Source organism: Thunnus thynnus, chromosome 3 (assembly GCF_963924715.1).
Source record: "Thunnus thynnus chromosome 3, fThuThy2.1, whole genome shotgun sequence".
Lineage (NCBI taxonomy): Eukaryota > Metazoa > Chordata > Actinopteri > Scombriformes > Scombridae > Thunnus > Thunnus thynnus.
In genome coordinates this window covers 17323353-17340298 of record NC_089519.1, presented here as the reverse complement: position 1 = coordinate 17340298, position 16946 = coordinate 17323353, and the positions used below count along the sequence as shown (strand labels likewise).

At 40.1% G+C, this 16946-nt stretch overlaps 1 protein-coding gene and 1 long non-coding RNA gene across 3 annotated transcripts in view; both read left to right on the top strand.

The window, feature by feature from the left end:
* The window catches only part of LOC137179665 (snaclec alboaggregin-A subunit beta'-like), a 49911-nt gene extending 41462 nt beyond the window's left edge, over nucleotides 1-8449 (top strand). Inside the window, exons 1-10 of one of the 2 annotated variants that reach the window (XM_067584515.1) lie at nucleotides 3257-3403; nucleotides 3516-3591; nucleotides 3818-3862; nucleotides 4694-4759; nucleotides 4862-4906; nucleotides 5569-5634; nucleotides 6466-6557; nucleotides 6952-7077; nucleotides 7214-7313; nucleotides 8176-8449. In XM_067584515.1, coding sequence (XP_067440616.1) covers nucleotides 3543-3591; nucleotides 3818-3862; nucleotides 4694-4759; nucleotides 4862-4906; nucleotides 5569-5634; nucleotides 6466-6557; nucleotides 6952-7077; nucleotides 7214-7313; nucleotides 8176-8246 — 660 coding nt within the window. In that variant the 5' untranslated portion in view covers nucleotides 3257-3403; nucleotides 3516-3542 and the 3' untranslated portion in view covers nucleotides 8247-8449. Of the gene's footprint in view, nucleotides 1-3256; nucleotides 3404-3515; nucleotides 3592-3817; nucleotides 3863-4693; nucleotides 4760-4861; nucleotides 4907-5568; nucleotides 5635-6465; nucleotides 6558-6951; nucleotides 7078-7213; nucleotides 7314-8175 lie in introns of those variants that run through there. The other variant, XM_067584514.1, reaches the window with a different exon arrangement.
* Nucleotides 8450-10338: 1889 nt separating this feature from the next.
* LOC137180555 (uncharacterized) lies at nucleotides 10339-15049 on the top strand. Its single transcript, XR_010927996.1, has 3 exons — nucleotides 10339-12897; nucleotides 13067-13411; nucleotides 13655-15049. It is a non-coding gene; the product is annotated as an uncharacterized lncRNA (long non-coding RNA).
* Nucleotides 15050-16946: the final 1897 nt, after the last annotated feature.

Genomic DNA, 16946 nt, shown 5'->3' with positions numbered 1-16946 from the left:
TCACTTACGTAATATCACAAAAATCAGGCACATCCTGTCCCAAAAAGATGCAGAAAAACTAGTTCACGCATTTGTTACTTCTAGGCTGGATTATTGCAATTCCTTATTATCAGGCTGCCCTAACAAGTCTCTAAAGACTCTCCAGCTGGTCCAGAATGCAGCTGCACGTGTTCTGACTAAAACTAGAAAAAGAGACCACATTTCTCCCATTTTAGCTTCACTACATTGGCTTCCTGTTAAATTTAGAATAGAATTTAAAATCCTTCTCCTAACTTACAAAGCCCTTAATGGTCAGGCACCATCATATCTTGAAGAGCTCATAATACCGTATTATCCCACTAGAACACTGCGCTCCCAGTATGCAGGCTTACTGGTGGTCCCTACAGTCTCTAAAAGTAGAATGGGCCTTCAGCTATCAGGCTCCTCTTCTATGGGACCATCTACCGGATTCAGTCCGGGGTGCAGACACCCTCTCTATGTTTAAGAGTAGGCTTAAAACTTTCCTTTTTGATAAAGCTTATAGTCAGGGCCGACCAGGCTCGCCTTGGATCAGCCCTTAGTTATGCTGCTATAGGCCTAGACTGCTGGGGGACTTCCCATGATGCACTGAGCTCCTCTCTCCTCCTCTCCATCTGTATGCATTCATGTAACATCAATGCATGTCACTAACTTTGCTTCTTCCCCGGAGTTTTTTGTGCTTTCTCATCTCACAGGAAAAGCTGAGTCCCGGGCCGAACCTTCGCGGTCCTTCACAGTCCTGATGGCGTCCTTCCCTGGCTGTTGCTGCTCGTGCTTGTTGTTGTTGTTGTTGTGATTTTTTTTTTCTCTTCTGCCCCCCCTCCCCCTTTCCCTCTCTCTTTCTCTCTCTCAACCCAACCGGTCAAAGCAGATGGCCGCCCACCAAGAGCCGGGGTCTGCTTGAGGTTTCTACCCGTTAAAGGGGAGTTTTTCCTTACCGCTGTCACCAAGTGCTTGCTCATGGGGGAATTGTTGGGTCTCTGTAAATTAAAGAGTACGGTCTTGACCTGCTCTATGTGAAAAGTGCCTTGAGATGACTTCTGTTGTGATATGGCGCTATATAAATAAAAATTGATTGATTGATTGATTGATTGATCAAAATTAAGTAACCATTCCATTTCTTCATTGTCTGTAACCCATAATATTTCAGGGTTTTTTTTGAGTCATTTAATGGAAAATGAAACCATCATAGTATCTATAACAAAGAGGAACATGGGACTGATTTCCTTCTTCTCCTAAATCACACATCTCATAACCTGAAATAATAATGGACCAAATTTTTTCAAACTTGTATTTGACATGTGAGCTTTCAAGATCTTGTGCAGAGATAGTGATGAATGATGTTGGCTTTACTTTTTCCGTCATTATAAACACACTTGTAAATAGAGATAAGTATGCAGGGTCAGTCACTATAAAATCAAATGATGAAATGTTTACTGGAGGCCATGCACTCTTTTTTATGACTCTTCTTTCTTCCACACCTAATGATTTGTTATATCCTCCTCATTCAGTCAGAAAGGTCAGCACTCTGCTCTGCTTTTCCCAACACACCACACCCTGTAACTGGTAAACATTAATTAATTTGAATCTGAACCAGGAAACAACATATTGTACTTTGAATTCCACTATCTCTCTCTCCCATTACTGTAGTCAATATTTACAGTTTTATAATAATAATAATAATAAAAACAAGCATTACACTCATGACCGATCACAGCTTCATGAAGGTGAGAGCTTGATACTCAAAAGATAGATTTTGAATGAAGCATCAACTTAAGTCTGTTGTGCTTACAGGCAAACATATCTAGGAAAAATGAAATGCAAGACTTTCCAAACCATTTGGGTGTGGAAAACCTTGAGTGTGCTCAAGGTAGAAAGCTATTGTTGCCCTATTTTCTCACTTTGGAGTTTATGAATCTGTAATTTCAGTTACTTCTCTATTTATTTGATAAAGTTAGATTGCAGCACACCTCCAAAGTCATATATATATTTTCATTATCCTTGTGTAAAGGCACTGGTCGACTACGATGTCAATATCGATGATTAACAAATATACACTTTATCTTGATGTATTTACATATTTGTTCCCTAATTGATCTACTCATTCATTTATTCATTATTACCCTTTCTTACTAATCCTACAGTACCTCCTACCTTGAGTGGGAACCAATCATGCCTTTGGACTACTGCTGCTCTGGTTGTTTACTCTGGGGTTTATAAATTTATTATTTCATATTTCATTTACTCATCTGATAGAGTCAGGGTGCAGGGCATCTCTAATGTAACATATTTTTATTATGCTCATGCAAAAGCACTGATTGACAATGATGGTCAACAATGATATTTGATGAGTATGCACTTTATTTTATTTTTATAGTTCTGTTTACTTATTTAATATCTTTTTTCTTTTTTTAAGTATTACTATTGTTATTATTATTAATATAATTATTATTATTAATATAGATACTGTGCCTTCCATCTTGATTTTGTAATAGTTTGTGCTCTAGTTTTTCACTTTGGAGTTTATGCATCTGAAATTATATTTTCTTATTGCTAATTAATTAGCAATAATTAATTGCAAATAATTAGCAATAATTAGCTATGTGAGCTGTATGAACTATGTTGGGTCTCTCTCCATAAAGTTGCTTAATTTTGTTTCAAGTAAGAATAAGATATATTCAATGAATTTTCTTGGTAGGGGAGGCTGGTGCTGTCTCAGGTACAGCCAATTTATGACTTTCCTATTCACACATCTCCCTCTCCTGTCAGCCCAATCGCACCCCCCCGGCCGTGGTGCCCCATTCCACCACCCCCAGAGACAAAGCGGGGAAGGAGGGAAGAAGGGTGATACAAGGGGCAGGGAAAGGGAAGAGAGAGAAAATTCCCTCGCACCTCTGACAAATGTGCAAAGTTTCGTTCGTTTACACCTTTAGCCCCTCAATAATGCAATTCATTGCGGATAAAAAGAAGAGGAAGAAGAAGAAGAAGAAGAAGAAGAAGAATTCCTTCAGATACAATAGGGCCTAGGTGCTTGGGCCCTAATGAATTGATCCTATTAACAAGTATTGCCTGTGTGTCCTTGACACACACACATGCATAACCCAGTTTCAGTATTTTTTAATCATTAACCTAATCTGCATCCAGTCGCACAACAAGGAAGTGGTTTCTGAAAACAGATCAGAATTCAGGGTCAGATCTTCAAGTGCAATCCACAATCATCTTCCCACACACACAGTTAGTCATAAATAAACACCAGCACGTGCTGCCACACACACCCACACACACAAAAACGTGACTCACTGTGCTTCAGTATGTATATAAAGAGTGGAGCAGCCTTCTTTAATCACTGATAACTGAAGAACAACACCTGACATTTACCTGACAGGTAAGACACCTGCTGCATTGACATTTTCTGTCTATCCAAGCTTTTCACTCAGCGGAGCTTATGTTTCTGCTCTCTATCGGTATATTTATTGCCAGTTATTTTCTCCACACAGAACAATCTTTTGATCTCCATCATCACCATGAAGACTGTCCTGGTCATCTCCATTCTCCTCTGTGCTGCATTTGCAGGTCAGACACTTTAGACTTAACATACACCATCATCCATGTGGTCATGAGTCAGTCAGCAGTCCAATAACATTGTACTGTATGGTTACCCTGTGCACCCTGTATGTACATTTATGTAACATTATAGGCTCTTGGTTAGTATTGAAGGTTTGGGTTAATACACATAGAGATGGTCAGAATGTAAGATCTGCATATATCTGACATCAACATTAATATGATTCATCCACAGAAGCAGCAGTGGTGGCCCCGAAGGAAGAGATGGCTACTGCACCAGGTTCTCTTCAAATCTAATTCAACTTTTTTCTACAGAGTTTTCTATGTTTTTCTTATTTGTTATGTAACCAAATAAATGACCAAAATAGCTCAGTCAACTAGGATCCAAACCTAGAAAGAACCCAAATTTAACCAGTATTGCTGTCTTTCTGCTTGTTATCTAGGCGGGATGTCTGTTTGATATGACATTGAAAGAGTCTGGGGAAAGTAAACAACAGAACAGAGCAACAGGTTTTTTTGACAGAAAAGTTAATTTAATTTACATTGGAAAGTCAGTCAGTTCTCTTGTTAAGAGTTGTTTTGACTATTCAAGTTGTTCACTGATATATAATACTTAAAAACGAATTCTCCCAATGCAAGTTAGTCAGGGTTGTGTTAAGTTTGGACCCAGGGCCAAATGCTATGTGGGAAATCTGAAAGTGTAGATTTATCATCTTAGTTCAAATTCATGCAAGTTTTTAACCATGCTAGTGGGTTTGCTCTGGGGGGTTCTGTTGGTCCCTTTCTTTGGTTTATGACCAAATATTAGCAAAGCTACAAAACATTTCTATTAGCTTAAGCTGTACTTGATGTTTAGTGCTATTTAGCAAATGTTAGCATACTAACACGCATTACTAAAATGGTGAACCAGTAAACATTAGCTAACATCAGAATGTTAGCATGATAATGTTAGCATCTGGCTTACAGCACACTGTGCAAAAGTACACCCTCATAGCACTACTAGACTCTTATCTCGCTCTAAGACTCTGGTGGTAATGTAGGTATTGACTGTGTATTGACTGTGTTGATTTGTTTGTGATATGATGTTACCCGGACATCCTTGACTCAACAGAGATTGAGGAGAAGATGATGAAAGAAGAAGTTGTGGCAGAAGATTCTGTCCCTGCTCCCATTAACGGTAATCCGAATGGACATATAACTATATATTGTACAACACTGAAATTCATATTCATAAGATCTGCATATATCTGACATCAACATTAATATGATTCATCCACAGAAGCAGCAGTGGTGGCCCCAAAGGAAGAGATGGCTACTGCACCAGGTTCTCTTCAAATCTAATTCAACTTTTTTCTACATAGTTTTCTGTGTTTTTCTTATTTGTTATGTAACCAAATAAATGACCAAAATAGCTCAGTCAACTAGGATCCAAACCTAGAAAGAACCCAAATTTAACCGGTATTTTTTTTTTTTTTTTCTGCTTGTTATCTACGTGGGATGTCTGTTAGATATGACATTGAAAGAGTCTGGGGAAAGTAAACAACAGCACAGAGCAACAGGTTTTTTTGACAGAAAAGTTCATTTAATTGACAATGGAAGGTCAGTCAGTTCTCTTGTTTAGAGCTGGTTTGACTATTCAAGTTGTACACTGAAAGCCATGCTAGTGGACTAGCAAAGCTACAAAACATTTCTATTAGCTGAAGCTGTTCTTGATGTTTAGTGCTATTTAGCAAATATTAGCATATTAACATGCATTACTAAAATGGTGAACCAGTAAACATTAGCTAACATCAGAATGTTAGCATGATGATGTTAGTATTTGGCTTACAGCACACTGTGCAAAAGTACACCCTCATAGCACTACTAGATTCTTATCTCACTCTAACTCACTTTTTGTGTATGACTCAGACTCTGGTGGTAATGTAGGTATTGACTGTGTTGATTTGTTTGTAATATGATGTTACCTGGATATCCTTGACTCAACAGAGATGGAGGAGAAGATGATACAAGAAGATGTTGTGGCAGAAGATTCTGTCCCTGCTCCCATTAACGGTAATCAGAATGGACATATAACTATATATTGTACAACACTGAAATTCATATTTGAGTTATCAGTTCAACTTTGTCAAGTATAGACTTCCTAACTGTTCCGCATTTCATTGTGCTATAGACAAATTTTGATTAGGTTAAATATATTTTTATAGACAAATTTGCACACGATTTGCCACATATCAAAGAGAAAACACACAATTTAGAAGACTTATGTAACCAACACATACTGTCATGCAATATAGGCCTATTATATATGGATAGTATCTTATAGTACATGTCAATTTTTATTGTTGTTTCTTCAAGAATGTAGAGTAGTTTTTACAAAAGTTTGATATATTTTACAGTAACTGCAAATATACACATATATACACAAATATAAATATCACTTTTCATTATATTGAGTGTGTCCCAAATCAACTAAAACTCTCTGTTTGTGCATTACATGTGTTTGAGGAGGGAGCAGCACCTGAATGTAATATTCACTTATTTGTGTGTGAGGCTGTCATGGCAACAACAATGACACCACTGAAAGAGAAATTAAGTCATACAGCTTTCTCCAAACATTACTAATCTCATATAATGCTAGGATGTATAAATGAGCATACCGGTAATATCTACATGTGTTAGGGGCATTAACTAAAGCCCATCTAGTGTTTACATCACTGCTACTATTCTACAAGATATGCAATATACATTTCAACACTTTAGGAAGAACTTTTTTTGCGGTTGTGTTCAAAGATGCTGTAGAATCTGTGATTAGCAATGAGCTTTTATCAGAGTAGCTCAGTCTGTTGAAGAAAAGTTCATATTCTCTATCCTCTGTCCCTGTAGCTCGCTTTAGCTTCTGCCCAGACGGCTGGTTCAGCTATGGCTCTCGCTGCTTCAAATTCGTCAACACTCCCATGAACTGGTACAATGCTGAGGTACTGCCACTGTAATACATCTATATTATTATTGAGAAGTCACCCTCATTGAGCTTGTACACACTGTGAACTAGATGAATGGAATTATAGCTTTTCCTCTCATTTGATAGACTTATTCATTCAGTTTAGCTATTTCAGAGCTTACCATCGATGCCACTGATGAATGTAACATATTCTAAAACTCAGAAATGTCTACTCTGCGCTAGCCTACGGCTAAAGGATAGTCATGGTATTTGTCGGTTAATCAGTCAGTGTGTTATCATCAGTCCATGAAAAGCTGAGCTTTATGAGTAAATCTTCACACTGAAACTGAAGAAAAATCGATTTGGAGGAAGTAAATGACTACTGTGTTGTGTATCCACAAAGATCCTGGTCTTCTTCCTCTGTCCAACAGGAGCACTGCAATAACTTGGATGCCCAACTCGCCTCAGCCACCAACCCCAGAGAGTACAGATTCCTCCAGCAGATGACAAATACAGCCGGTCAGAGCATCGCATGGCTGGGAGGCTTCTACTTGCAGGTCTGAATTTATGAATAAATACCACCTTAGTCAGTCCAGATCTAGCCCAGGACCTGGTCCGAAGGGAATCTAGACTTCAGAGCAAATGAAGATAGTAAGATAATACTTATCCAAACTTGTGCTCTTTGTCTCTCAGGGCACGTGGTTGTGGATTGACGGTGAACGTTTGTATTACACTAACTGGTACTCCCAGGCCTCCCCCAGCAGCTGCCCCTGCATGTACTTGCGCAGCACCAGTAAGTCCACCTGTTTGTTGCTGACTGGCTAAATGAGCTAAAGTTTTAGCGGTTTACTTTTACAACCCTGACTCAGCTGTTTTCTAATGTTTTCTCACAAGGAATATAACTTGTGGAAAAAACAGCTGTGTTTGGATTGGAGCAGGATTATAATCTTAGCTAATGTGTTGGTCAAGATAAAATTTGTTATCAGTTTAAGTGCTGGCTGGCTTTTCTGAGGAGGCCAACACCAAACATTGTACAATTCTACGTGATATTCGAATATAATATGAAATCTTCTGCGCTATTAATCAATAGCAGCTGTCCACGCTGTGCTGTGATGGATTCACTCACACATAATGGTGTAAAATTTATTAACTAAAAAAATTTAATTTTACAGCGTTCCTCAGCCTTGGCGTTGATTTAACACGTCTCTGAAACCTAACACGACAGTCCAAAATCTCCCATAGGTGTTTAATTGAGTTGAGATCTGGTGACTGTGAAGGCTATAGCATATGATTCACATCATTTTCATACCCATCAAACCATTCATTGACCCCTTGTGTCCTGTGAACTGGGGCATTGTCATCCTAGAAGAGACCACACCCATCAGGATAGATGACAACATTGTATTGATTTGCTTTGACCCTTCCCTCTAAGGGAACAAGTGGACCCAAACCATGCCAGCAAAATGCCCCTCAAAGCATAACAGAGCCACCAGATCCCCTCACTGTAGGGGTCAAGCATTCAGATCTGTACTGGTTTTTCCTTTAATTTGTCACTTGTCTGTATGTTTTTGGTTCAAGTGTTTCAGATGCAATGACATCATCTGATGCATCAATTAAAAGTTTTTGTATTTTTCTCCTCTTTTATCAAATTTCAGATGGTTGGAGTAACAGCCGCTGTTCCTCTTCTTATCGCTTCATTTGTTCCAAGAGTCCATTTGACTGTTGACACAACATCGTAAACATCTGGAGTCCTGTGCTGGACCAGCTGCCATTTTTTCTGTTTAAAGCCAAACCTTTAAGTTTGTTGTATGTGTCTTAATGAATTACCGTTTTCCATTGTTTATTCTTGAAGTAACTTTTGTATAAAAGCATTTATGTTTGTGATGGTAGGCTTTGTTTCTATAATAAAGTTGTAAAAGAATGAAACAATGTGTGATCTTTCTTTAAGAGCTTATTGAAAAGTGGCCATTCAAAATGCTAGCAGTCATTCAACTCAGACTTACAGAGGCAAGTAACCAAAAGTAAGTACATCTCAGAACAAGTACTTTCATCTGTGGTTTTGATGTTAAAAACTGTACAATAAATCACAGTAAATATAACTTTTCTTTGAGCAGCTACAGCCTGCTCAATAAAGATTGTACAAGGGGTAGGAGAGTATGACATTTTTCAACCTTCCCCAACAAGGTAAATAAGACACAATTTTTTTGACATGGGTCATTTTCTTTCTCCTCTCTAAAATTGGAGTTACTTACTGGAGTTAGGGGGAATGCACAGGTCAGATGACCCATTGAGGGGTTGACCTCCCTTCTTTTTGTTAACTTTGGCTGGCCAGACATTATTTTATTTCACTTTTACTAAGTTAGTATTAAGTTGGGGTCACATATATTCTTAAATTAAAGAAAAAAACAAAATTGCTTTTCTACTTCTCCTTGACTCTGCAAATTATGTTATGGACTTTTCTTAAATTGAGCCTTTCTGGGGGTTGTAACAAATGTCAAACTGCACGGTGCTGTTATTGGGTTACACACACAATCATGTTTGAAAAATCAGCCTGAAAAAACAAAGAAGAACTGGTTTTATTATTTTTAGCTCAGTTATTCAACAGATGAAGACAGTTAAATTGAAAGTAAAATAAACAGAAGTTTTGTTTATTTGAAGTTTTTGCTTTATTTACACACTGCAAAGCTCAAGTTAGCTGGCTTCACTGAGCCTAACATTGGCCGTCCAGATAACCAGTATTGTGAAACTGGCTATCAACTAGCTGAGTCAACCTCTGAGTTTTCCTATCCAGCTATGAGCATGTTCATGTGAAAGAGGCAGGGTTTTTAATTACAAGCGACATCAGAACCAATGAAGTGTTTCATATGATATGAGATGCAACAGTGATACAAAGCACCTGTGGAAAACTTCTGCTTTAGGGACAGCAAAAAGTCATATTCAGTGAAGTAAAATGTAAACGATAGCCTGTAATCATACAACAGAATAAGATGTAGTAACACTAGAAATAATTTCCACATGTTAAACGTAGGCTAAGGCTTAAAATATATGTAGAATACATGTATGAATTATTATATATGACTTAACTATAGAGTATTTTTGAAGAAACCATTCTGAATATGTCACGCACATAAAAAAAACTTAAAAGTAATGCCAGACTGTTTCTGCTACCAAATCAAATAGTGGAAAAGTAGTTAATGACTGATGAGGTCTATCTGATCAACATTTTGCATTTATAATCATGGGAGCCAATTAACAGTGTGTGGATAGTTTTTCTAATAAAAGACAGTCTTTCGTGCTTATTTCTAGTTTTCTAGTTTTTAGTTGCCTCATGTTATTCTGAGCTGCAGTGATGGAATCAGAGTGTAAAATCATCCACACTGTCAGCTATCTCTCTGGGGATAAAATAAACTTTGCACATTTAAAATGCAACTAAAATCATCATTATGTATTTGGTGTCATAAACGATCTCACTGTTTGTTAGAAGATCTGTTTAAAACCAGAGTTGAAATAGAAAGCCTGGAACAATAAAATGTTTCTACTGACCTATAAAATTGTATATCGCTTCTTTTTACCTGTCAGTTTATTGTAATTCAGGGCTTTTGTCCATGTTGGGATCCTCTGTTCTCCTGATCTCTAACCTCTTGTCATTTCAGAACTGTTTTCCCCCCACTGCCCACCAAGTGCTACCACCTGATCATCTGCCAGCACATCTGTTTCTCATTCCCCTAATCAGTCTTCTAGTCTACATACACCTGCCCACTCCACCACAGTCCTCTGCCTCTCTTACCTTTGTGTCAAGCGTTCCAGACAGTTTATCTACCTGCCTACTTTTCTAGTTTCTTGACCTCAGCCCGTTTATATTTGCCTATTTTGTGCAGACCTTTAGAGGTCATCGTAGTGTGCAACTTGACTAAGTACAGGGTGCTTCCCTGGGTCAGTTGTCTAGAGGCTACTTTGTGTTCATGTCCTGAATGTGTCACATAAAATAATGTTTCCTGGGCTGCACAGATTTAGGTGTATTAGGCGGGTATACTGGTATTGTATTCCCTGAAATGAGAAATGCAGGAATTTCCTGTGTTTCGGTATGATGGAGACATGGAAATACGCATCGTTCAGGTTGATAGAGTGAATCAGTTGCCCTGGTGAACACATTCCAGCACCCTCTTGATCATTAGCATGTGAAAGGGTCTGTCCATTATTGATTTGTTGAACGGGGATAAATTAAGAATGGGTCTCATCCTCCATGTCTTTTTCAGAACCAGGAAATAGCGGGATGCAATCTCTAGGGTTCCTCTGGAAACTGCAGTGTGTAGCCTCTGCTGATCAGCCTGGTCATCCAGTTGTCGATTGAACATACACTTCGCCACTCTGAGCAATGCTCTGAGAGTGGGTGTACATGCATTCGTTGTGCTGTGGTTGCCGGGGAAATGAGCCAGGTCAGCCCTTGCCACCATTTTATGAGTCTGGGGGCTCTCCGGTGCAACCCATGGGGGGCTTGTGTCAAAAGGGCTGAGTGGAAGCCCCTGGAGGTTGATAGCACACAACCCCCCCAACCCATCACAGTCTCCTGCTCTGCTTTCTTGAAGACTCTTGGGGGGAATTGGACCAGGGGCAGGTCGGTGAATCCCTCCACCTTGGTGACGAGGACGTAGGTGGAGACAATTGCTTCCAGACTTCTCGGCTCTGCCACCGTCCCTTCCTGATATTCCCTGATGGCAGGAAAATGAGGCCACAACAATGATCTCGTCTGGCCGTTTGGGCCAGCGGCAAATCCCTTTTCATCTTGTCCACGAAAGCAGCTTCCCGCCCTGGCAGCACTGCGAGATCTCTGTAGGTGGCTGCCTTTTTGATGATCTATGGGAGCTCGCGGAGGAGGCTGCCGATTGCCAGCAGGGAGGTTGAAGCATAGAAAGGGACCCCAGGATCCCCTGGGTGAGCACTCAGTGAGCTGCTGCTGAGTTCTGGGTCTTCTGCTGGAAGGAGGGAAGCTAGGAGCAACAAGCACGATTCATGAATGGAGGGGGCGGAGTCGTCTGACTCTGGCTTGTCAAACGTGTCCAGGATATCCAGAGCTAGTAAGTCCCGTACCAACCACACATCCTCCGCCTCAGCAGCAAAAGCATCTGCTCTTAGCTGCTTCTTGGCTTTAGGGAGGAGAGCATAGTACAGACACAGCAACTGTGGAGTGAGAGCTAGTGAGAGTCAGTGAGAGCCAGTGAGAGCCAGTGAGAGCGTGCTTTGGTCCCAGGCATGCTTCACAGCAGCTGTGCAGGTTGAAGCTCATGATGTAACCGGTCTGGCAGACCGGACACTCTCAGGTAGAAACACATTAACTAATGATATAGCTACCCTAGATGGCATTAGCCTGGCTTCCAACACCACTGTAAGGAATCTGGGAGTAATTTTTGATCAGGATATGTCCTTTAACCACCTTTTTTAACTTATGTAATATTGCAAAAATCAGGCACATCGTTTCTCAAAAAGATGCAGAAAAAATAGTCTACGCAATTGTAATTTCCAGGCTGGATTATTGCAATTCCTTATAATCAGGCTGCCCTAACAAGTCTCTAAAGATTCTCCAGCTGGTCCAGAATGCAGCTGCACATGTACTGACAAAGACTAGAAAAAGAGATCATATTTCTCCCATCTTAGCTTCGCAGCATTGGCTTCCAGTAAAATCCAGAATTTAATTTAAAATCCTTCTCCTCACCTACAAAGCTCTTAATGGTCAGGCAACATCAGAATACGCTCCCAGAATGCAGGCTTACTTGTGGTTCCTACAGTCTCCAAAAGTAGAATGGGAGGTAGAGCCTTCAGCTATCAGGCTCCTCTCCTGTGGAACCATTTTCCAGATTCAGTCCAGGGGGCAGAAACCCTCTCTACATTTAAGAGTAGGCTTAAAACTTTCCTTTTTGATAAAGCTTATAGTCAGGGCCGACCAAGCTTGCCTTGGACCAGCCCTTAGTGAGGCTGCTATAGGCCTAGACTGCCGGGGGACTACTCATGATGCACTGAGCTCCTCTCTCCTCCTTTCCATCTGTATGTATTCATATACCTTTACTGCATGTTACTAACTTGACTTCTTCCCTGGAGGTCTTTGTGCTTTCTCATCCGCAGGAAACCCCAGGGACCTGCCCTTGGCCATGGGGATGTCCTTCTCCAGCCGTTGTTGCTGTTTGTTGTTGCTAGTCATGTATTTATTGTTGTTGTTGTTGTTGCTGTTGTTGTTCTGCTTCTCTGTGTCCCCCCTCCCCCTTTCTTTCTCACACTGCTCACAGTTTTCTTCGAAGACATACTTCCTGCTCTCTAGTGCTTGCAGCAGTTGCTGAAGAAAAGTGGGAGCTGACTGTACAGTCTCAATGCAATTTATACTCAAGGTGAGACCAGGAGTCTGGCCCATCCTGCAGGTGGGTGTGGACTAAATTTTCTCAGTGCTGCATGGGTGCACGAGGGATAAACCCACTAGCGATAGCCTTAGAGGGCGAAGCCTATAAGAAATGGAACAGTGTGTCTTCTCTTCTCCTCACTATTTCTCCTGTTGCATAGGCAAAGCCCCCAAAAAGCAATTGGCCACCAAGGCTGCCTGTAGGAGCACCCTGGCCACCAACCCTGTGAAGAAGCCTCACTGTTACAGGCTCAGTACCATGGCTCTAAGAGAGATCTGTCGCTACCAGAAATCCACCAAACTGCTGATCTGCAAGCTGCCCTTACAGCACGTGGTCAGAGAAATCGCTCAGGATTTCAAGGCCGACCTGTGCTTCTAGAGCTCCGCTGTCATGACTCTGCAAGAGGCCAGTAAGGCTTTCCTGGTCAGCCTGTTCAAGGACACCAACCATGCCAAGAGGGTCACCATCATGCCCAAATACATCCAGCTTACCTGCCGCATCCTTGGTGAGAGAGCTTAAACTCTGTGCTGCTCCACAAACCACAACGGTTCTTTTAAGAGCTTCCTCTGTGTGCACTGATTATTTTGGAAAGATGAAATGTTAATGAAATTAATTTTTATCTCTCTTGATGGAGATTGTTGTATTAGTGAAGTACATTACATTTCTAGCAGGTCTAATATGTTTTTCATCACAGTTCAGGAGAGTTTCTAGTGTGGGGACCTCAGGATTGCTTCTCTACTTTTTGCAGATGATGTGGTCCTGCTGGCTTCAACACACTGATGGTTTGCAGCTGAATGTGAAGTGGTCGGAATGAGAGTCACCTCCAAGTCTGAGGCCATGGTGCTATGCCAGTGAGGTCAACAGGCAGATCAATGCAGCATCAGCAGTAATGCGGGCATTGTACAGGACCACTTTGGTGAGGAAGGAGCTGAGCCAGAAGACAATGCTCTCAATTTACCAGTCGATCTACGTTCCAACCCTCATCTATGGTCACAAGCTTTGGGTAGTGACTGAAAGAATGAGAATGCAGATACAAACAGCCAAAATGAGTTTCCTCCGGAGGGTGTCTGGGGTCAGCCTTGCAGATAGGTTGAGGAGTTCGGAGATCCAGGAGGAGCTTGGAGTACAGCTGCTGCTCCTTTGCGTTGAAAGGAACCAGTTCAGGTGATTTGGGCACCTGATGCCTCCTGGAAGCCGCCCTCTGGAGGTGTTCCGGGCACGTCCAACTCGTAGGAGGGTGATGTGTAGGTGTCCTTACTCAGTCTGATGCCACTGACCCTTCATGGGTTGCAGAGGACTGCAGCAGAAAATGGATGGATGGATAGATACCAGATTATACCAGATCTTTGTATAGGACAGCAGAATTAATTAGAGGATTCTGATGTTGAGGACTCAAGGCCATCAAAGAATTGATCTTCTTATGTATTGGTGGAACGTCCATGTCAATATCCTCTATAGCTAGCTTTCCATCCAAATGTAGTGCAAATTTGAACCACAATCTGATTTCATGCTGGACACAGCGTGACTAGTTTTCTACACAACAGCAGGGCACAGGAAAGTTTGTTAGCTTGCTGAGGGGTTTGTAGGTGCACAGCTCACTGTGGCTGCTTATGACTGTTCCATTACTCTCTGCAAAATTTAAAACTGATCCGCTGTCAAAAAATAATGAAAAAATGACTGCTGCCTTGTTTTGTAGACGCATTTTTGATGAACAATCTAGCCTTGGTGTCAAATACATTATGTTTCCTGTTATTGCTTAACAATAAAAGTACTAACTAACCCCCATGTTTTGCCAATTGAACACTTAATGTGAAGCAGCAGTAGTTGAAAATGGTCGGTTTGCATTTAGCAATAACTTAACAGTAAACAGTGAGGCTGATATCAGTGAGATCCAGTTATCAACAGAAACACTGTTACCTCGTGTGTGAAGTCAATTTGAATAAACTCAGCAGCTAACAATGAAAGTGACTTAATGTTGAGGTAATTAATGAATGTTAGACAATTATTGACCAATGAACATGTCGATAATGCCTTAAATGGATAAAAAAAATAACGTCTATCTTGTCACAAACACTGATGTACTATGCATATGTAAATTCCCCAGTTAAAATTGAGGGAAAGACAGAAGTTCAACCTCTTTAATTATATTCTCATTTTTATAAATTTGGTGATCCTGACTTTTTATCTAGCACCACCATGTGGTCAAAACCCAACAGCTCATCAGCTGTACAATATTCTTGTGAGTTGGTGAGAAAAGACAAATTAAGCTTTATCTATATGAATAAACAAATGTGTTTGAATAACATAAAAACATCATGTAGGACTTCTACAGATGCTTATCACATAAAATGATTAAATACTCTTTATTGTAACTCATTTAAAATGGGTATAAATGAGATCCCAAACAGCATAAATAGCATAACATAGCATTCTTTCCTACATTTTCAATATATTGAAGCATATACAGTATAATGACGGATACAATGATAGTCTTTCAAAGGGATTAATCCTGGCATGTCGTGCATGATGCTGTAATGACTGGTGTGATGCAGCTCTGACACATGACATCTGCAGATCTGCTATTGACTCCAGAGAAAAACTGTTAAACTGTGGTGTAAAAATGCTGGTTATCAGTCTGCTGCAATACCACATCAGCACCTCTGAGTGTCAGTGTTGCTCCACTATCTCTACATTCCTGTGCCACAGAATTACCGTAGGTTGCAGTTTGGGTTATTATTACATCTGTACATATTTCCAGCCTTCTGTAGACTTGTGTTAATGCAACAGATCTTTTGCATTTTATCTTTATATGATAGAAATTAATACTTATGAGCGAATTAAGTGATAAAATTAAACTGATATTGAACAAATGAAATTATTACACTCTCATACTAGTGTAATTCATTTGAATACATTGTGCGGTTGGTTTTCTTTATGTGTATCCAATAATATCCCATTATAGTTTTCTTCAAATTATTTAACTTCACAAGGCCTCATGAATGAAATTTACAGAGCACACCATAAGAAATGAGCTTGAAAAAGTTTGATATGATTAAAATGTAATAAACATATGAACAAGTAAAATATGTAGGGGCAGATAGGCTGACAAGGTTTCTACCATATAATTTCACTGTAGTAAACACATTAACAAAGCAACATGGGATGGGCAGAATGTCAGCCTCAGTTTTGTCCTCAGGACAAAGGATGTATGTACTGTATGTGTGTATCTGATGATACAGGATTATTGTTTATTCAGAAACTTTTCTTTCCTCACATTCCTGCTTTTGTACAGTGTTTCCATAATGTTCTCCATTTGTACATGACACTCAACTCAGCAGGCCTTTTACGAATGGCTCATCCTGCTACACAATGTTCTTGTAAAGTTGTTAAAACATCAGTATGATAGCATTGTCATTGTGAGAATGTTGCCATGTTGCCATGGCTGGTGGCTCTGTGAGGCCTTACACAGCCTCACAGAGCCACCAGCATGGCTGTACACTACTGGTCTCCTTTCTTTAGAAATCATGGCCAAAAAGGGTTGTTGCATTTCCGTGCCGTTAAAAATAGTCATTGCAAGGCAGACAAAAGATCTTCATCCTGTCATTGGCTTTTTTTTATTAAGTGTGTAAAAGAAGAGAAGAAGTAATTCTTCAGAGGGGAATATTTTGAATACATGTAACCTCCATTGCTGGGTCTGTGTTGTGTGTATATGTGTACTTTTTCTTCTGGATTACAAGCCAAAATGAGACAATATGTTGTGAAGATATGTTCAATAACTACAAGGTACTTAAAGTTGATGGCAGAACTTATTGCAGCTAAACTTTGGCAGCAGTTCTTTAAATTCCATCAGGCATGACTGTCTGTGTGGTGCCTCTATTTTGCATCAGTTTCCACCACTCATAAAGAAGGCAGAGAAAGAAACAGAAAGGTTTCTTCATTAACTGGAGCCTGAACAAAAATGTGACGTATGAAGTATTTAGTTCAATCTTGTCTTTTCTCATTGTTGTTCTCTGCCTGCTCATATAGCCAAAAGCTGAATG